The sequence below is a fragment of the Amphibalanus amphitrite genome, unplaced genomic scaffold (genome assembly GCF_019059575.1).
Source record: "Amphibalanus amphitrite isolate SeventyFive unplaced genomic scaffold, NRLGWU_Aamphi_draft 001039F_arrow, whole genome shotgun sequence".
In the NCBI taxonomy this organism is placed as follows: Eukaryota; Metazoa; Arthropoda; class Thecostraca; order Balanomorpha; family Balanidae; genus Amphibalanus; species Amphibalanus amphitrite.
This window is the reverse complement of record NW_024882533.1, coordinates 89,755-112,036: the sequence shown is the minus strand read 5'-3', so window position 1 is coordinate 112,036 and position 22,282 is coordinate 89,755. Positions and strand designations below refer to the sequence as shown.

The 22,282-nt window shown below is 45.3% G+C and overlaps 1 protein-coding gene across 1 annotated transcript in view; it reads right to left on the bottom strand.

Annotated features, from left to right (window-relative positions):
- Positions 1–22,282, bottom strand: part of LOC122369470 (TATA-binding protein-associated factor 172-like) — a 190,879-nt gene that overhangs the window by 106,712 nt on the left and 61,885 nt on the right. The window contains exon 3 of the mRNA XM_043344247.1: positions 2,845–2,961. Within this exon, the coding sequence (XP_043200182.1) occupies positions 2,845–2,961 (117 nt within the window). The remainder of the gene's footprint in view (positions 1–2,844; positions 2,962–22,282) is intronic.

Here is a 22,282-nt window from a genome sequence, read left to right as displayed (position 1 = left end):
CTGTTGGCAAAACTTTCACTGATATTAGATTGATAGATATAACTGGTATTTGATCGGCAGCCTGAAGCCCATCAACTGTGATGTGTTATGAACAGGTGATCTGTGAATTGTGATCACACAGTGTGTGCATTAACAATTAATCCTGTATTTTATAATACAAATGTTGAAAATTTTGTCACTCTTTTAACATCTGGTTCAACACGTATGATATGAATGAAGGACTACACTGACACAGCATGCAGGAGCTGGAAATGGGCAATGCCCCAATGGATATGCAAACTTAACGTAATCAGGTGAGATAAACCTGAAAAGCTCGATTTCATATCCATATTAGCATGCAGTGCCTACAAAGTAGTGAATGCTTAAAAAAATTAACTGACAGGCAACAGCAGTTCAAACTTCAAGTTAATAACGTAGTCAGGTGAGATAAACCTGAAAAGCTTGATTAATTTACACGTACACTGGTCTGAGAAACAACACTACCAAGCTAGTGAGTAGTAAATGGGCAATGCCCCAAATGGATATGCAAACTTTACGTAGTCAGGTGAGATAAACCTGAAAACCTCAGCTTGATTAATTTACATGTACACTGTTCTGAGAAATGACACATATACCAAGCTAGTGAGTAGTACCTAAATGCTATCAGAAAATTATGGGTACTGGATAAGCATATTACCCATAATACATATATCAGCACAACCTATCCTACCTTTAAAATCACATTCTCACACAAATCAAACGAAGGTACCAAACAAATCACAAAAATAACACGCGAGTCATGGGAGACGAGTCATAAGCCTTGGCCTTTTGACGTCTAAAACACTGCCATCGCCGCACCAACAAGCTCGCTCCCCGCCCGGCTCCCTTCATAACGCAACCGGGCGCAAACTTTTTCTGAGTTCTCGCAGAACATATTTGGTGTTTCCGTGGTGGCAGACTATCCCCTGGTAAAAGTTCCCAATTGCAGTAAAGTATGAAAAAATGATATCAGTAGATGTAAAAAAGATTTTTCTTTTCAAAAATGTCAAAATTTAGCAATTTCATAACGTGTGATGCCCATATTTTACGATAGTCTGCGGGGTCGTTCCGTGCCTGCTAAGGTCAGCTTCACTTGGATCGTTTAAGACACCTAGACATCATTCATTGCAAAACAAGTTATGGCTAGAATGGAAATTGATTGGAAAAAGTTATAGAATAGTTTTTGTTTCGTAAAAATGAGCAAAAAAATGCGTATGGGGATAATAAGTGACAGCGTCTTTTGAGGTATCGCCTTTTTGGTGCCGGCATAAGAGAACTTGGACGATTTTATGGCAAAATTTTTTTTGTGAATGATATTAAAATGAACAAAATAAACAGTTATTGTCTTTTTGATGCCCTTTTCCCATCTGAATTACACAAAAAAATGACTTTTTTATTTTTCTCGAACTCATGGCAGTAAGATATCTTAACTTGTAATAAATCGACCGAAGGCATTATTTTGTGCAGCATATTATTCATTAAATTTTGTATTAAAATAAATTGAACATCGAAATCGTTTTTGTCATTCGGCAATGAACTTAACTAGCAACAAATACTTTTTAAAAAATAAATACATTCTCAGACTAGGCAGCGCTGTCTGGCGCGTCTCCGCGCGCTTTTACGCGACTGCGCCGGGTTAGTCTCGCAATTTGCGTGAGTTATTGTAAAGAAGTATAATTTCGTGGGGTAATTTAATAGTTAAATGTTTATGTGCAATTTTTTTCGTTTTTCATACTCAACAATATGATTTTTGTTTAAAGGCTGAGATACTGAGACTCATTCGACTTCGACCATCTTCGTTCAAGGAATCTGAGGTGGGATTGTTCATGTCTATTTTTGTAACAAGCTCAGGTAATGGTAATACTTAACATAAACCATGTGTTTCAGTTTGTCTTAACTTCTCCCTTCTTGATTATACCTTCACTTCTACCTAGGCTAAGAAAGTGATATCCAAGGGTAGCTGCTTTCACATTAGTAGCCTTCTGGTGGGTTCAGATTGTTTTCTTGCATTTAGTTATGATGTTGTTGGATTTCCCTTGTTAAAATTAGGCAAATGTGAATATTAATATTTATATAGGTATGCATCATTATACTTGAGCAATGGCAATGTAAGCTACCTGCCTATTAAGTAGATACAAGATTGCATGGGGATTCATTAAGCAGGCGTCTCACGAGATGCCAGATCTGAAACATAATCTAACCCGACCTAACCTTACCTACTAGCCTACAACCTACAAGCCTAACACCTACAACCTACCACCTACATTGCTATCGTAGACAGATCTGGCATCTCGTGAGGTGCCTGCTTAATGATTACCATTGCATGTTGGTCATGTGCAGGTGTTTCACTTTGATATGTGCTGCATTTCAACAATATCTGCCCATTATGCCAAAAAGAAACTGATATAATGCAGTAGCTGCATTAAAAATTTGGAACCTAGCTAAGATCCAACTTTGTTCTGCGACCTTTTCAAAATTTTAGTCTGCGAACTTAGATCCCCAAACCACTTTTCTGACACTGCTGGCGGCTTCATGTCACTTCATGAACTCGACAAACCCGCGTTGCTAGGCAACCGAAACAGATGATGCGTACTCTTATCGCCCGCGTCCTCTTACCCGCCCTTACCCTATGTGGTAGGTGGTAGATTGTAGTTTGAAGGCTAGGTTAGGTCTGGTTAGGTTGGGTTTGTTTTGGGTTTGTTAGAAAGAGGCATCTTCGGGTATTGTGCCTCGCCGTTTTTTAGATATTCGCGAAAACCGCAGGTGTGTGCTCATCCCCCCCCCCCCCCAGGAGGGCGCGGATTGATAGGACAACACCAGACGTACCTAGTACGGGCACCACCAGCAGCACCAGGTAGGGCAGCACGTCCATCCAGAGTGCGTCCACCAGACACCATACGGTCTCGATCGCTCCCTGGCGCGCCACCACGCTGAAGGTGTCTCCTGCCGGTGTAGGACAAGGGAAGCCGTCACAGCGCCGGTACAGAACAGAAGCTCCACTGTGGCACCACAACAGGCCACGATGGGCCAGTCGCCCGGAAATGCGCTAGAAATTTACGCATAAGTCATTGGTCTTAAAAGGAATCAAAAGCACATGTGTATTCATTATTTTCTTTCGACATGGACCAATGGCATAGAGACGCCATCTTTCCACTTGCCAGGGGCGGCAATATGTATGACTGGGATACCTTTAACCCGCACTCTGGTGGGGGGGGCTATTTTTTGCCCCCTCCCCCAGACTTTACGATATATCTCCAGAACCGCTGCGCCGATCGTCACCAAACTTTCAGTGCCCTCCCGGGCATCAATGTTACACATTGTGACCAAATTTTGTTCCAAAGACTATGATAGGTTGGCAGAGTGATATGATAATGATATGACGTCAGAGTGACGTCATGTTCTGCCGTTTTCGACCCAAAAAAAGGTTTCGCGGGAAGAGCTGTCAGGCCTATTTGACAGCTCTGACCTAAAGACAGCCTACCTTTGAAGATACAGAAAAACGTTCAAGACATAAAAGGTGTAGGGGTTACAAAACTGCTATCTCGAAATTTTGAATTTTTTGAATTTTGACCAAAAAAATTAATATAATTGCCAAACAATTCAAAAAGTTTTTTCGATTTACGAAAAAAAGAAATACATCTGATGGACCTTACCAAATTCTATTCACATACCAAATTTTAGATAGATGCCTCTTTATTAAAATTGATGAATACCCCAAAATAGCATATCAAATGCAAAAATAATCAAAAATAAATGAAGATTTGACCTCAAGCTGGCTGTTTCATTCTAAATACTATATTAAAAAGCAAAGGGATTTATGCCCTAGACAAACATTACTTCATGTAAAAGTGACATCAGCATATGTCGGTATTTTACCTGTAATCGGCATCAACTGGGCAATGGTTTTATGCTATGCAAAGCGCCGTCTCTCAACGATTCTAATGATACCCATTTTTTATATCATTAAGTCGGAATTGCTTTAACGTTCCAAGTTCAGTGATTTGTTCCGTGACGAAGCATGGTCACGGCGTTTCAATAAAACTATATGAAAACGTCCATAAAAATATAAAAATGTGTCATAAAAACAATCAGAATTGAACAATCTACGACGCCATACCTAATTTGAACCGATTGCAAGTCTATTTCAATCTTTATTCTACCCTTACTTTTGTTCCGTGTCATGGAACAAGAATATGATAAATTGAGAAATGCACTGCATTGAAATGCCGTTATGAGGATATGGTAACCTCACTGAAATGTCGAAAGCGAGCGTCTTTTGGGAAATTCGACAAATAATGCGCATCACGGTCAAAAGCAGTGTTTATTTTTTATCAGTTTTTCCTGCATAAAAATCATTTTTTTCATTAGTGGACAAGAAAGCAGGTAATCGATAATTACTGATTTGTTGTACTGGCGAGCAATGGTATCTTTGAGCATCATCATAAGTAAAAAAGTATGTACCTTATGCTCATTCTTTGCACTTTTTTTTGTTGAAATTGAATAATTAAACAAAATCATTGATATGTTTCGGCTTAGATGTAGATGTAGATGATGTCTTCGGGGTATCTCCTTCGCATCGGCACCCCTTGCGTGTGCGTGTGCGTGTGCGTGTGCGTGTGCGTGTGCGTGTGCGTGTGCGTGTGCGTGTGCGTGTGCGTGTGCGTGTGCGTGTGCGTGGGGGTGTGCGTGTGCGTGTGTGTGTGTGTGTGTGTGTGTGTCGTTTTTGTGACGGTTCCTTTCTCCTAGTGGTAATGCGCTGCTTCTTGCTCTGTAAAGAATGACCGAGCGCCATCTTCATTTTCAACTTCATCTTCATCTTCATCTTCTTGCGCCATATTCAGAATGAACAGGAACAATTGTCGACAAAAAAAAAAAAAAAATCGATTCCATCCGGCCCCCGGTCAACAGACTACTAATCTACAGTCTGTTGTCATAATCAACCAGGGTTTCGGAGTCGGAGTCGGAGTCGGAGTCGGAGTCGCCCGGAGTCGTGGCAAGCAGCCAGGAGTCGGAGTCGGAGCCGGAGTCGGTCAAGCTGCCTTGACTCCGACTCCGGAAAATAGCTAGAATCTGTGACATCACTTTTCAGTTTTTTCTTACCTTACCAGTTGCCCGCGGTAGAATTCGCTTCCGGCGATAAAAATTGCACTCATCTTGTTTTTGTTCTAAATGACAAACATTGGATCTTACTTCCTTACGTGTGTGTTTTATACCCACTTGTAGTTTTATAGATTGTGAATGATTGTATGACAAGAGCACTGAAAAACCATTCACATGGAGGACTCAATACATGATTGATTGATTGATTGATTGATTGACAGCAAGACAATGGCATAATTATTGTGTTTTATGACAGATTTCTTCGGTTCTAATTATCATACGATTAATTGCAATGCTTCATTTGAAAGCTCAACACTGGTGCAATCATCAGCCTTTGCATTGCAATTTCATAGAACCACAAGAAATGACGTTTTTAGGCCTTTGAATATTGACTTACTTTTAATCGACGGGTTCAATCCCCATCACCACCAACAATTTTCCGGGAAGTCAGGATAATGCAGATATTTGAGTAGAATGGCAGAGCTTTGTTCATACTACGGCATTCAAATACACATTTCAAGAAAAATGCTATTTTATCAGCGTGAATTAGGTCTCAGAAACAGCAACATGTCGATATAGTGACGAAACTAAGTACAAATGATAGCGCAAGAGAGTATCTTTAGCTCCCTAGCAACCACCTAGCAACGTGAGACAGAATAGTAAACAACTCGTGTTGATATCAGATACTCGACCTTTGAAGGATACTAGATTGTCACCATAATGGGCTTTATACTGAATTTTGCATACCAGAATGGTTGTTTCCAACTAAAATGAACTTGTAATCTTGCTAGGCACTTTTGAGCATTATGAATGTAATTATTAGGCATGCTATTAATAACCTTATGCTCATATTCGTAATTACATTCAAAAGAAAAACACAAATTAATATATTTCGACTTGCACCTTCATCAGAACATGAGAACAATTTGTCGACACACGAAATAAAACTGAGACGTTTCACTGAGTACCAGTGGCGGATCCAGGGGGGCAAAATCAGAAGGTTGCGTGTTCAGGGCCCCGTTTCATAAAGCGAGTCCGTAACTTACGCCGGTTTTTGGTCTTGTATTGCAAGCGCATGTGAAGCGATGACGATAGTTTGAATCGTTGAATTATCTTGCAAGCAAGAACAGAAGGGAGAAGGGGAAATAAATTTATCGCTTCACATGCGCTTGCAATACAAGCCCAAAAACCGGAGTAAAGTACGGACTCGTTTTATGAAACGAGGCCCTGATCACGTCGGGGTCACCAGAATGTGGGTCTCAGGGTATATAGGTGCGTGTTCGGAAGAAAGGAAATTACCCACAATGAAAGAACGAAATAAACAGCGAAACGATGGTTAGATATGGGTTAAAACTGGGAGAAAAACGTGAGAAATAAAACTAGGAACTCGTCGAAATACTCAGCCTCTCTGACACTCTGCGTACGGATACTAAATTTATATTTGAACTCAGACACGTGCCAAAAACCATAGAGATCAAAACGAACAGGAAGTCAACGGGGGCGGAACTACAAAGCCAAAAATTAAAACACTTTTTTACATAATCAAAAACGAATCGAGTATATGGAAACGGCGAAAAGTCAATCTAGTAATTACAACAAATTAAAGCAAGGACAGATATTAAATACGGTTAAAAACTTTAAAACGGAAGTGACGATAATAATGAATTTACAATAATATAAAAGAGGACAACAAACGTTCATGAAAAATAACATAAACACTGCGCGAGGCGGCGATTGGCGGCGCAAAGGGCGGCCGTGCTGGACGGACACGCCGCAGCTAAATAATACGCGCCGCGCCACAGGGCATTTGCCCCCCCCCCCCAAAGTGGCATAATTTTAACATTACGCCTACGGACGATGCATGGAAAGAATCGATAAATTGTTATGGTTTGCCCCCCCCCCCAAAAAAAAACTCTGAGCTGGATCCGCCTCTGCTGAGTACAAACGTGCAGAAATAAACGATGGCCTTCAATTCAAGATTATAGTTCGTTTTTTTTTTCAAAAGGACGCTGGCTAAAAGTTCATTATCGAAGCTCTCACGTGAGTTTTAGCAACCTTAGCGTCTGGCTCGGAATTTCTTGCCGAAAAAAAATGACTGATTTCAAATTGTGCTCGGTAAATACATGGAAACTGTGACTTCAAAAATGAGCATACTATGATGACGTCACTGGTGGCAGCTGGCACCCAATGTCCGTACGAAAGCATTCATTGCCGACGAATTTTGAGAAAACTTCGTTTTTTGCTCTTACCGAGGCCCGAATCGAGCAAGCGATCCTTTCCATGATAGTTTTGCATTGCATTCCAATGCAAGTCCCACAGCATGACGTCACCACTGTTCTCATGTCTAGTTCCAAAACGCAGGCATGGAATTTATCGGGAATAATTCACATGTTAAAATAAGGCGACGTTCGAGTTTCTCAGGTTCAGTTTTTGCCCGTTTTGCTCGCTAAAACACGTGCATGTTCGAAAAACATATTTGGAGCCAGCGTCCTTTTGAAAAAAAAAAAACGAACTAAAGGATCGAACATTTAGTAGGTCGGAATTTTATCATCATAGGCGTACATAAATAAACACAACATGACAGTCAATAACACTGATCACGTATAATGCATCTTTAACACTTACATAGCACATAAAACTATATCATTCTATGAATATTATATTACATATTTATAGAATGTTATATAATACATACAAGCGAATATGATGCATAAAGAATGTCATGACATATATGATACATACGATATACGATACGAGCAAGGCGCTCATACGCGCTGGCAAGCTCAAAGTGCCAAATTTACACAGGCCACCCAAAATGCATTCCAGCATAGTTATTGAGCATATCCATCTCCTGGTGGACCCCAAAGGTGCGCTCTGCACGTGCAAAAAATTATCCGCGCCGGGCGGTGGGGATGCTTGGAAATGGGCCTTGTGGAAATGGACACCCTACGTGGATTTCTGTAAATATTTCGAAAACGGCGTTGTGTAGCGCCGCCGTTTTTGGCACACCTTTTCATGCATCTTTTTCACAAATGCTGCATAACTTTCAGACTTAGGTCGCTCAAGGTTAGGTCACCAGGTTACGTCCAAGTGGCCTTACCTTAGGAAAAATTATAATGCCCGTCATAGCTACACAGACTATACAATCGGTTTAAAACGTGCAGCAATTGATAAGATCAACAGTATATACGTAGAGTACCTACCTCTACCTCGAAATTTCAATATCACTGACCTAGGGTTCTGTTGATTTTGCGACCTCAGACCACCAGCACGGCAAATCATGTATTTTGTCAAATTCGGGCTCCTAAACTTTTTACTACCCAGCAACGCAAATTTACGCCTTAATCGCCGGCCAGCGCAGTATAGGCATCTTTGTTATCCACGTTGTTTGCGCCTGCAATGATAATGTACCGCAATAACCAATATCTCCATCTTTTACCCATAGATGGCAGTAGCGAAGCGCCTGCATCTATGCTGTGCAGCAGTGCTCTTACAATACGAGCTGAGCATTGAGCAAGCGCGGTGTATTACGGATTATTGGGTGGCCGGGACCGGTGACCGCGGCCAAGAAATGGTTCGAACTTGACTGAGTAGCGGTAAATCAGTATCTGATATCTCCCGAGACCGTGTTGGGTCAGAATCGTGATTCGGCGTAAGTCAGCCACATTATCCGCGCGTTTCCAGTCTTTTTGTGGTTGTACGTTCGAACATGTGGAATATTGTTGGTCCCATGCAATATGTTAGGTGTCAATATCTCACGGACCGTGTTGGGTCAGAATCGTGATTCGGCGTAAGTCAGCCACATTATCCGCGCGTTTCCAGTCTTTTTGTGGTTGTACGTTCGAACATGTGGAATATTGTTGGTCCCATGCAATATGTTAAGTGTCAAGGTCATGTGAAGGGTAGGTCAAGGTCACTGACCTTTGATGACCTTGGTTCACTTTTTCGAGTTTTACATGTTTTTAGGGCAGTGCTTGGAGCTGATTTCGAATTTAGTATTCATTTGGACATTTAAGAAGTACCTATGTAGTTACGGAGCGAGCGAAGCGAGCGGAGTCTTTCCTTAGCCTTTCCTTAACGGAAATTTCTGAGTATGAGCGGCCAGCCCCCGTTCACGAGCTTCAGAATTCCTTTACCGTGACGTCATCACGGCGCATAAATTTTCCTTCACTCATAGAAATGCATGCAAAGCATGGTGTGTTTCGGGCGGGCTAAGGAGAAATCTAAGGCCTACATGTGTTCAAAAGACGTACCACTAAGCCAATGGATTCGTCTCATTTCGATAAATGGGGTTGAAATCGAAACATTCGGCCTATATTTATCTAAAATGGGCCAATCAAATGGTCCCTGCAACTCATAATGAAGGATTTCCTCTGCGTTGAAAAATTTGTTCCAAGTGTTTTTTCATCAGCGACAGGGGAAATCCTTCTGAATTGCTACCAGATTACTACCATATTCCCTCGCATTTCTGTTGCGCATTGCCTCACAAATCAGTTTTGTGAAGTTTATATTAATTTAATTGTCATATTTTGACTGATTTTGGCGATTTTCAATTATTTCAACGCAGCATGGATCAGATAGCTCTCATAGTTTGCTGAAGAATGTGGCTTTTGCTTGGTTATTTTCAAGTTATCTGTGATTTGGTGCGCCGTGATCGTAGCATTATACAAATTATATCAATTATCAAATTCAATCAACTTTTGAAGTGAAGTTCACATGAAAAATCAAAAGGTCAAGCATAATAATTGTTTAAACATAATGATGCAACATGTGTCTCCCAGATGGAACTTATATTTCAATTGAAAACTGAAAATGGAAAACAGAAGATGGATCTGCGGAGTTACTGAGATCACAAGGTGCTCTTGATTGTTGGTAATTGAAGATGTTGAGAGAACTTGTGAATCTGCATACCAGTCCTGACTTGCTTGATTGTTTAAAACTATTTTAATTCTCATAATTGTGTAATGTGTAGTGACTGTGCACACTGCGCAGCACTTGTGCGCAGAAATGTGCAGGTGGCTGTGGGTTAAACTTCGGAGATGCGAATTTGGATGTCAGTTATAAAATTAATGGTTATGCCTTGTAGAGTAAGCTCTGCTGTTTTTTGCAATTGTCTTTTTTATAATTGTAACCTACAATGCTGTTAGTTTCATTTTTATTAAAATGCTTGACCAGAACATCCAGAATTTGCACTTGTTCATGCATGAATGGCTAAGTTTGGGGTGTTTATTCAACCCTGACTGCTCAAGTTTTTCAAAGGCACATGACACAGCACGGCTAGTTCAGTTGGTACCTACCTGTTGACTATTTTTGTTTTTGGTGGTGATGTGTTTGCTGTTTGTCTTTTGCAAGGTGGTCAATGAAATAAAATAATGCATTATTTTGGAATGTTTCCTTGACAGAAGCCAGGAGCCGGATTGATGTGTGCTGGTGAATGAGATGGTTCAAAAGCATCATCTGATGTTTTTCAATGTGCATAAGCCATAACATCCCTTTCATACGCTGAAGTTTTAATAGCTTCTCAGTCTCTGTCATTTTCCTGAAATCAAAATATTGGTGTAGATAAGAGATATCAGTACCTTCTCAGAGGTACCTGCCTTCTGCTGGATGAATATTTAATTGGTTGGACGAAATGGACAGGTAGCCTTATGATAATGTAATGTGAAATCTTATTTCTATAAAACTTTGAAAATGAAGTTCTAATTATTCATATGTGCATACATTTTTGATGACTAAGAAAGTTTTCCACAAGAGTAGAAAATGTGGGAAAGTCTATCAAATAACACATTCTGAAGGCTCAATGCTGACAGAGTGCTGCCTCAAAGAATAACTGACTTGCTGGGTTACGAATATTTCTTTATTTTAATTTTCAAATGTAATGTACAGTAGGTCTATTAAAAAAGTCCCCCGCACCAGTGGGCGCTGCCTCCGCTGAGCCGAACCCCCGTCTGCCTGTCCCATATCGCGCCGGGCTCAGGTCAGGTAGGGTCAGCGGGACCGCTCGGTCCGGCCCGCGGGCGGTGGACGGGCGGCCGGTAACGCTTTCCGCCAGCGAGTTGTAGAATCCAACAAACCACCACTCAGCGCAGCGAAACCGGTGTTAAAGAATGGCAGTAGATGTTAATTGCCACAATGATTATGAGATAGTCATTGTTAGCTCGTGCCCCACAGAAATGCCTAGACTCTCACGCCCTGTTGGAGGGGAAATGGGGATTGAGCATCATACTTATAACTCAGATTTGGGCATTTAACCCTATTCCTGGCGGGCTCCGCCGGGACAAGAAACTGGCGGGGGGGGGCCGATTCGGCCCCCCCCCTGAGATCTCGAGAACGAAGCAAGATAGCGACAAGCGGTAAACGGCATCGGATACGCACGGCCAAGATCTACAATTTTTACTAAGGTCATTTTCAGGTCAGGTCAAAGATGACGTCACAGGGGTCGAAAAAGTCAAAATGGCGGCACTAGATATGGAGAGAGTTTTTCTCGAATAACTTTCGAATTAGTCAAGATAGGAACAAACTAAGGGCATCGTCGTGATCCTCTCGTCAATCCGCATCGAATGATATATATGTTGACCTCGAAAGGTCAAGGTCAAAGGTTGACCTCAGGTCACGTGACCTCGAGGTCATCATGTATATCATTCGATGCGTCTTGACGAGCTGAACACAATGAGACCATCCACGCGTCTGTATCTTGTTCCTGTACGGAGTTATTGGCCAAAAACCTTTGGTGACCTTTGATGACGTCACATGACCTCACAGCTGCCCAACAGCAAAACAGACCTCAAAGTAGTGAAGGTTGATCGTATATGAAGTCATGTATGGTATATGGGGCCATTCCGACCCGTTTTAGTGGTAAAAACAGGGAGTTGATTTTCCCCCATTGACTTATAATGGGGAGGTCGCGAAATTGACCTGACCTTAGGTCACCGATATCAAAATTCCGAGATATACAAGTTGCACATACTGGTACCCTAACTAAACCCTGAAGAGAAGAAATTGATCGGTCAAAAACTCTAGCTCTGGCGTGATTGCAAACTTTTCTGAGGTAGCGTCACCAAACCGCTTCTGGTGACCTGACCTGAGGTCAGATCAACTCAAAATTTTCAGACATGTTGCGTAGAAGCCTTTTAGGAAAAGTCAGAAAATTTGAGCTTCCTAGCTCAACGCGTTTGGGAGATATAACCAAAAAACCTCAGGGGGGGGGGGCTCCTGAGGCCCCCCCCCGCCAGGAATAGGGTTAAGTGGTATTCAAAGTAGCGTCAAAAGTAGCAAAAAGAAGAAAAAATACTTCAGCCAATTCTAGATCGGGTCAGAGCCAGAGGTCACGTCACCAGAGGTCATCGATGGTAAAATTTTGCTTGGACAGGGTGCGTTGCGCGCACCGGTGCATTGGGTTTCCAATTTCCATGGAAACATCAACAGACTCGGAAGCTCGCAACGCTAGCGTGGAGCCGAATTCATATCAACCGCCGCAACAATGCAGCAGCGCAGCGCAGCGTGCTGCAGCGCGGGGCCGTGAAACACCGCCCAGGGCTATCCATGTGTCAGGGCACTCCAACCCACGTGATGGGCTCGGCCCCAGCGGAGCATGAGGCCCAGGACTCCCGCCCAGAACCATGTCCCCCCGCCCTCTAATTCCTGTCATCCTTCCCACTCTGAAATCGACGGAAGAGCCTAACCTAACACAACAATCAGCTCGTTTACCGCTATGTCTGAATAATACTGTCAGATTTAATTAAGGTCAACGGCTTAGCATATAAATAACAACAACTGCCACCATCGGTATTATGAGGAAACCAATTGTTTTTCAACAAGAACGTACAAGTTTTTAGCTTAAAACTTGCATGAAATTAATTTTACCAGCCTCGTGTTCCTCTTATCAAAACGCTTCGAATGAATCAAAAGTTGATCTTTAAAGGTCATTTGAAAAATTTGGCCTATGTTCAAAGACATGACCTGACCAGAAATGGTCATGATGCATAGCAGGATATTAGATCCGATTCGTATCGTGGAACTTTACGAACACTTCAGATGATTTCATAACTTAAGCATGTCTATCAAAAATAATTATTACATGGCTCGTATGTAAGCTGCAGGTGTGTGATCATGCTTACGAGCATGTTGAACGCAACTGATAATGTTCTGTTGGCCACAATTTCTATATTTAATTCATTCTTCCGGATTTCATATTTTTATTAATGACATCTTGACGATGTCGAGAAAAAACGCTTAGGAGATTTAACAGATACATTCAGTATAAGGAAGGGTCAAGGGTGCTGGATTCCTTCCGTCCTTGCTATCCTAAGGAAAAACCAATCCGCATCGCCCCTAGTCTTCATGCTTCCCTCTCTGGACTGGAGGTCACCCCACCAGCCAACCCGTAGTTGCTGTCAGATCCATTCCAGGACACATAATATCCTCTTCGGGTGACCGTTTGGGAGACGGCCGGACCGTCCCAACAGGGCAATCTGGTCCCACGGGAAATGTCTCGCTTCTGCAGATCACTGTCGCTGGCTCGCACAACCCAATTACTACACCAGAGCATAGTTAAATGTCATAGTAGCTCTGCAAGGGCCTTTTCAGATCGAAAAAGATGGCTCCCAACAAACAAACAATTTTCTCATTCCGTATTGTATCCCATCAAGCACCACATGTTTCCAGAGTGTTTATTATGCGTTCCGTCCAAAAAAGCGCATGAGTTCAATTTTCTCCCATTGACTTGAGCGATCTCAAAATTGACCGGGGCTTTCTGTCAGCAATGTCAAACTTGCAAAGTAAACGTTTCAAATACATATTCTGTTGCGCATTGAAATCGCTGAAAGTTCTGAAGCGATCGGTTAGTCGGTATACATATGATGAGCACAGGAACTTTCCTTGAGGTAAGGTCACTTGACGTAACCTGGTGTTATGACCTTGAATTGAAAGACTTGGGAGGAGAGAAATGGGTCATTTGAAATATTTAAATGCTAGATTTTAACAATAATTGCAAACACTATCCCGGCCAAATAGTGAGTGAGAATGGAGCGATTCCCCAACCCCATGTTTAGCTACTATAATTGAGCTAGCTGCTAGAGCCTCGCGGAAAAAAACGAGCGCTTGCGTCGTTAGGTGACGTAGCAACTGGTACCCCATTTTAAAATATCAGTGACCCCTTTGGGCAGGTCAAGGGCCCCAAGGCATTGGATCGGTTTTTGGTAAATAGGTTCGCAAAAATGGTCGCATTATCGTCAATTCGATACAATCGTGTTTTCTGTTCTCAGACGCGTCGATTTATATGCTTTTTTGCGCAGGTGAAGCAATTTAGGATGTTTACCTCAGGTCAATGTCATGTTAGGGCAACACAGGTCACGAAGCTGTTGAAAGGAGGACATGTTGCATAACATTTGATTCGGCAAGTCTTACAAGTCCATTGATGGCTGTCCCGACTGGCTAGCTCATTTTGATCGGGAGTTATTGACGAAGCACTCCTATGAGCCTAGTTACGTCATAGATGACGTCACGTAAGGTGAACAATGCAAAAGTGAAGCATTAGACCTTGCCAAGAATGTAGGAAGCACAATTTCATGTGCTTGAGGTATAAGTTTCAGATCATTTCCGACGGCAAATTAACAGTTTCCATATTTCCCCATTATGCTTATATGACACTAAGTGCATTGCGGATTTGCATCATTTTATAACCGACAATCATGCAGAGGTTTACTTAACCCTCGCCGGACCTATTGGTTTTCTACATACGCGCCGGCCGAGGGGGGGGGGGGGCGGGTACGAACCCCCCCTCTCACCGTTTCGCCCCTGGTGGAGCTAGCGCGTCGCAGAAAAAACGAGCGTGTGCGCCGTTACGAGACGCAGAGATTGGTACCCGATTTTAAGGTCCTAGTTCAACCGGTGACCTCTGAGGTCAGGTCAAGTGCCCCAAGGTACGGTTCAGTTTTTGTTGAATAACTTCGCAATAAACGGATGCAGAGCCGAGATTTTGGCAGCATCGTGTTTGCCTCGGTCAGGCGCGTCGAATGAAATACTTTTTGTTTGGGTCAGGTCAACTTAGGGTGTTGACCTCAGGTCACGGTCAGGTCAGCACCCCCAGGTCACGAAGTTGGTCGAAAGAGGTCATGTCGCATATCATTCGATTTGGCAGGTCTTCCTGAGTCTATTGGTGGCTTTCCCGACTCGCTAGCTCAATTTGATCGGGAGTTATTGACGAAAAACTAATATGACCTTGATGACGTCATAAATGACGTCACGCAAGGTCAACATTGCAAAAGTGACGCATCTAACCTTGCAAGGAGTGCATCAAATCACGATTCTGTGTGCTTGAGATAGTTGGAGATTGTTCCCGGCGCCAGAATAGCAATTTTCATTTTTCCCCATTGACTTATAATGACCTGACCTGTCAGGTCATTGACTTAAATGACCTGACCTCATATGACCCTTAGGAAAAAAACCGAGATATTCAAGTTGTGGGACTCGTAATGGATACTAGATCCTGCAGGTTTCATTTCCCTGTGAAAGCTCCTCTGGCATTGAGGGCGTTGCAAAGTTGCGACATCTGAAGACCGTGCAGAGGTTTACTTATGACGTCATAGGTCACTGACCTGACCTGCCTGACCCGAAAATGCGGTTGGTGTCAATAGATCCGGCTTGAATCAAGGGTCAGGTTTTAGCTCTCTACCGCCAGCGTGTTTGGAGCTATCGCGAAAAAAACCCTATGGGGGGGGGGGCGGCACCCGCCCCCCCCCCCTCGGCCGGCGAGGGTTAAGACGTCATAGTTAAGTGACCTGACTTGAAAACGTGGCTGATGTCAAATGATCCGGCTTGAATCAAATGTGTGGTATATGAAATGTCAGTCTTCTATCATCAGTGTGCTTTGAGCTACCGCAAAAAAATACATGGTGGCGGCATCCACCCCTTCTTTTCGGCCGGCGAGGGTTAAACCTCGCTTCGAATTATTGCAGATAATGATGCGACCGAAAACAAAGCATTTATCTGTGTCTAGAACGGCCGCTGACTTGTTGGACAAGACCCCAATCTTAATTCGATAGATGGGAATAAAATACTCGGTATGTAATACATATATACCCCTCGATTTGCCCTCGCGCTTTAACCCTCGCCCATGTAGGGGGGGGGTTGGTGCAACCCCCCCCCTGAGGTTTTTCGGAAATAGCGCAAAAACGGCGGGGCGCAGCGCCGCCAAATTTTGGGTACCTTATGGGGCAAACCTTGCGCATCTTTTAATAAAAAAAAATTTGACCGGGTCATGTCAGGTCACGGAGTTATGACGTCACAAAGGGAACAGCCTCAGGCCGGATTTTCACAAACTGAGTGCCAACGCCCGAGGTTTCCTGCCGGTGGTACGGACATCGGTTGATGGATCGTGATGAAACTTCCCATGCATGTTGGGGCAAGTATTGGCTATCATATGGTATAAGAAACTTGACCGGGTCAGGTCAGGTCACGGAGCTATGACGTCACAAGAGGAACAGCGTCCGGTACTATTTTTGAAAAGCGCCCGAACCACTATTTTGCTAATTCTTGTCACCTCAATGGGAATATGCAGCAATATTAGCTTCTATAGGGAGCAAATGGACATCCGAAATCCAAAAATACAATCAGATTTCAAAAATTTAAATTTTGATTTTTCGAATTTCTGCCGCCGACTGTGACCTTGCCGACTTCCGGCGCTCCCAACGCGCCATTTTTAGAGCTAGGGAAACGAAATACATACCAAACGATAGAGAATTGATCAAGGAACACGATAGTGAAGGTTTCAAGTCGATATCTCCCACCGTTTTGCCGCAATCGCCGCGGAAAATTTGAAAAAGTCTATTTTTCCAAAAATCTGACCTTTGACCGGTCAAAAGTAGGTCAAATGTTGACCTAGGACCAAAAAATATACCACCAATCGCGAGATCTCGGCGAGAGCAATCCGTTGGTCTTTTCCGCTAAGCTCTACGACGCTCCGTTTTCAAACGCCAAGGGGGGGGGGTCGCACCAACCCCCCCCCCTGCATGGGCGAAGGTGGCATATCGCCGTTTACGGGCGAGGGTTAAGTCTTATTCTAATCATCACTGTCGCTTTTTTATCCGAGATGATGTCGCCGCTAAACGGGTTGTTTTGTTTGCTTGCTTGCGTTGAATGGTCTGTGGTCATTACGGATTATTGAAGGATTATGATAAAATAGGAATGGGGCAAGGGAGGATATGCACTGAAGGTGTTTAATTTAGATCACAAAGGCATCATTTTCCGCATCGTGCAGAGTAACTATCTTCACCTCCTCTGCACTGCGGCATCTCTACGCCCCACACGCGGCATCCTCACTCCACGGCCGGCCGCCGCCAACTGACCCACTCGCCGGGCGCCGCGACCTGACCCGTGTCGCTGCCGCGGTCTGCGCAATAGAGTCGGGGCTGGAATCCGGGGGTTCGGCCGGCCGGCCGCCTCTGGAGCGGGGGACTTTTTTAATAGACCTACTGTACAATACATTGCAGTGAAATAACAAAATAGTGCAGTAAAATAGTATTGGCGAGGATCAAACAACACGTGCGCCATTGATGTCTGCAAAAATTGCTACCAGATTGCTACCAAATCCGTGACGTAGCTACGGCGCCTTTATTTCCCTAGTGAACCAACCTGAGTAGTAAAGTAATCTTGTGAGCGGCCGGCCGGCCGGCCCGCCGTGCGGACTTTTTTTGCGAGGCTTATATCTCAGCAACCACTTGACCGATTTACACGCGGTAATTTTTGTAGGGTAGCTTCATTCCTTCTGCCAAGCAAGGCCGTATAAGAGAGGTAGAATCATCCCGCAATTTCCAATGGACCGGTCGCTAAGCATTAGCGTGACGTCACTGGTGGAGACCGCGCGGCGCCCGGCTCCAAGGCGTACGTCGGGTACATTTGGCACTTTATCGTTGCTATTACTGAACGTAACGACAACTTATGACTCTTAATAACTTTTTTACCCACCTAAGCTGATTTCCTTGCCGATACATTGCCGACCCGAGCCCCAGGGTTGACAATCTGGGGATATGGGTCGGATGGGCGACCTCGCGACGGGAGAAGGAACGATTGCAGTTGTTGTGTCCCGCACCGCCGATTGCATTCTCTATCTGCACCCGGAGGGGGGTGGAGCAGGGGGCACGTGCCCCCATCGGATCAGGGGCCTCTCGGGCCCGAGGGGCCCTGCGACGCCAATTGGCGGCTGAGGGTCCACGCTGGCATTTTCGACTCAGAAGGGCCCCACAGGGCTCGAAAGAACACCTTATGTGCTCCGAATAGCCACACTTCTCTCCATAAGAGTCACACACCGGCTTTTTATTGTCCCTTGTCGGCATTTGAGGGCCCCTTGCCGGCCTCTCAGGGCCCATTGGCGACCTCTGAGGGCCCTTACCGGCCTATCAGGGACCAGCAGCTCTAAGGGTTCCACACACGCCTGTGATGACCCCATAAACCAATGGTTGAAGGCCCCCACAACGGCGCCTGCGAGGGCCCTCACCGGCGGCTGTGAAAGCCCCAAACCGGTGCCCAGCTGAGGGCCCCACACTGCCACCTCTGAGTTCAACCGGCACCCCTGAATGAAGTCCTAAAGGCCCAAACCAGTGCTTCTTAAGGCCATATATCGGCGGCTCGAGGGCTCAACGCCGGAGCCTCTGACGGCCCCAGACGGGACCTTCGCATCGGACGGCCAGTGGCCACTTACTGGTGACTTTTGAGGGCCCCACACTGACGACTCTGAGGGCCCCACCGGCGTCTGAGAGTACCTTGCTGGTCTCTGAGGACTCCACAGGGCTACTGAAGACACCGCAGACCTCTCGAGGGCCCCTTGTCGGTCTCTGAGAGCCCCTGTCGGCTTATAAAGGGTTCGAGCAAGCAGCTCTAAGGGTCCCACACCCGATTGTAATAACCCCACACTGCAGTGTCTCTGAGGGCCCACAATGGCAACTGTGAGGACCCTCACCGGCGCCTCTGAGGGCCACACACTAGCACCTCAGAGGGCCTACAGCGGCACCTCGGGGGCCCCACACCAATGCCTCTGAGGGCCTCACACCGGTACCTCAACCTGTGAGTGCCCACACCAGTGCCTCCAAAGGCTTCATAACCGGCGGCCCTGAGGGCACTACACCGGTGATTTTGGGGGCCTACCGAAGGCACAACACAATCCCTTAGTCTCGCTGAGTTGCTATCCCAATCCCATACCGGCTTCTATCCCAATTCCGGCTCAACTAATTAGCAGCCCCCCCCCTCATGGGTCAGCTTCGCCGCGCCGGTGTCGGTGCCGGGGGCCAGCGCCATGCATCGGGGCGGCAGTCGGCCACGCGCACTCAATGGTGTGAGCCGCTCCAAAACGGCTGTAGTAACTGGTCGATATAGGCAGTAAGCAGATGAGGAGATGCAGGTGGATTGATGACCGGCAAGCCTTTGTGCTTTACGAGGGAGAAGGGTCGAAGTCGGCTGCTAAGCCGTGAGCGGGTTTTATCAGATGCCGGTTCACTATGACCTTTATCCGGGTCCTGGTACCCTGACGCACTCTTGGATAGCCGAATTACAGCAAAACTCCATCCACGACTGTATCTATACGGCTTACGCTTTTCTGAAAACGTCTGCGTTTGGCCTTCCACGGGCCCGGCCGGCCGGCCGGCCCCGATTGGCAGTCCACCAGTGACGTCACTGGTAGTGTTAAGCTGATTGGCGAATAATACATGGGGAGAACCGGTACGACATCCCCCTGCTGCCAAGTATTGGACTATTCCCACTGCATGTGGGTGACCCCTTATGCACGTGCCACGTGCAAAACGAAGGGGTGTCAGTTTTGTAATTGTTGCAATATCTCGGTAACTACTTGGCCGATTGCGCTGAAAGTTGGCATGTAGGTAGGCACCCACTAGGTACTGCATATCCATTATCCATGTGCCAGAGTTGGGGTGCTGCTGCACGTGCGCACGTGCAGGGGTCGTTTCCAGATCTCGAGAACGGCTGGACCGATGGCGCTCAAATTTGGTACACGGTTAGGGACCAGTTAGTAGGGTGCCGTGCACAAGTCAGTTGGGACTCATTTTGCACGTGCGCACGTGCAGGGTGCCGCTTCCAGATCTCCAGAACGGCTGGGCCGATTGTGCTCAAATTTGGCACATCGCTAGAGACCGGTTAGTAAGGTGCCGTGCACAAGTCAGTTGGAAGTACCCTCTCGAAATTTCGCACGTGCAAGGCTCACCCTCTCGCTCGCTCCGTTAGTCGCCCCAAAAGGCGTTATACTGGTAGGGGAGAGTGGGGAAAGATGCCCAGGGTTTTACTATGTCATATATTATTCGAAAATGACGATGGGAAAGCAAAAACTTGGAGTTTCAACGGAAGCCGACATCATTTTTCTCCAAAAATATCACACTTTCGTGCCTGAAATATTATTACTTTTTTGCTATTAAGCATTTTCCTGAAGAAGTGAAAGGGGGCATCTTACCCCACAGGGTGGGAAAGACGCCCCCTGACGTTGGGAAAGATGCCCCTGCACTATAAGTGACATAAATGGGCACGTGAATCGCCTGAACGAATCAGTAGTCCCTTCGAGCCTGCAGTAGACACCAAACGTCATCATAAGGGCCCTCAAAAGTAGTCGTAAGGGGCTTCAGAGGTCATCGATAGGACCATCATAGTCCAGCGCGGCCAAACAAGCCTCCGTGGTGGCGTTCGGAGACCACTGTGGGGCTCTTATAGGTCTTCATGATGCTTGAGGGCCCTCGAGCCCATCGTGGGGACCTCCGATGCCAGTGCGGCCCGTGGGGCCAACGTGGGAGCCCTCAAAGGATGTCGTGATGGGCCCTGGAGCCAATAATTGGGCCCACAGAGGCCGTCGTGAGGGCTCTCAGAGTCAGATGCCGCCCAAAAAGTCGCTATGTGGGCCGAGAGACCGGCATGGGGAGCACCCGACCGTACTGGACTCTCAATAGTCCCAGATCGGCTTTTGTCTACATCACAAGTATGTAATAAATGATTTGACGGGCTGTTTGAAGGACAGCCTACGGATTTAGGGGGGGGGCGTCTTTCCCCATCAGGACAGGGGGCATCTTACCCCAAGGTACCGAAGTAACATTAAATCAGTACAATTTGTTAGCCATAAAACTACACCATGAAACAAACTGTTTGGGACACAGTACACGCATGCTAATGTATCACGACTATAGCAAGGGACGCAAAATTATTTACCTTCTTTGATATTTACAATGTTCTGACACCAAAATATTTTTTGAAAGCAGCAAATAAAAAACATGCAGTCATCAGCCAGCCGTTGCCCAACTGAGCTTCGCAATTTTTTTTGTGCCGTTAACAAGGCAGGCTTCCGCTTTACGCTATGAACATTAATTTCCAGGTCCAATTCTTTGTTTCGTCGCTAGAGGGGGTGGGGCGTCTTTCCCACCCTGGGCATCTTACCCCACTCTCCCCTATAGTCTGTGTAGCTATGACGGGCATTATAATTTTTCCTAAGGTAAGGCCGCTTGGACGTAACCTGGTGACCTAACCTTGAGCGACCTAAGTCTGAAAGTTATGCAGCATTTGTGAAAAAGATGCATGAAAAGGTGTGCCAAAAACGGCGGCGCTACACAACGCCGTTTTCGAAATATTTACAGAAATCCACATAGGGTGTCCAAGCATCCCCACCGCACGGCGCGGATAATTTTTTTTTGCACGTGCAGAGCGCACCTTTTGGGTCCACCAGGAGATGGATATGCTCAATAACTATGCTGGAATGCATTCTGGGTGGCCTGTGTAAATTTGGCACTTTGAGCTTGCCAGCGCTACCCGCCCTACCCGCATATGTGACACAGAGTGCAACATCAAAAGGTTTGCACGTGCACAGCACGTGCACCGTGTACCCCAGCACGCCTATTTGTACAGCACCTTAAAGTGACCATCCCACCTTAACATTAGTTTTGAGTTGAGATAGCCAAATTGGTGGCCATGGCCTGCAAATACCGGTTTGGGCACTCACAACATTGAACAATGCTTTAATTCGGAGATATGGAATTTCAAACTTGCAGTTTTCGGATTCTAAGGGGCTAATGCATTGAGATGCCCCATTAGAATTTGTGACGTCAGCGGTGATCTAACGATTTTAAAACCTTATACTAACATCTTTGTAAAGCAGTGGTGGTATATGCTATTTGCGTGCAACATC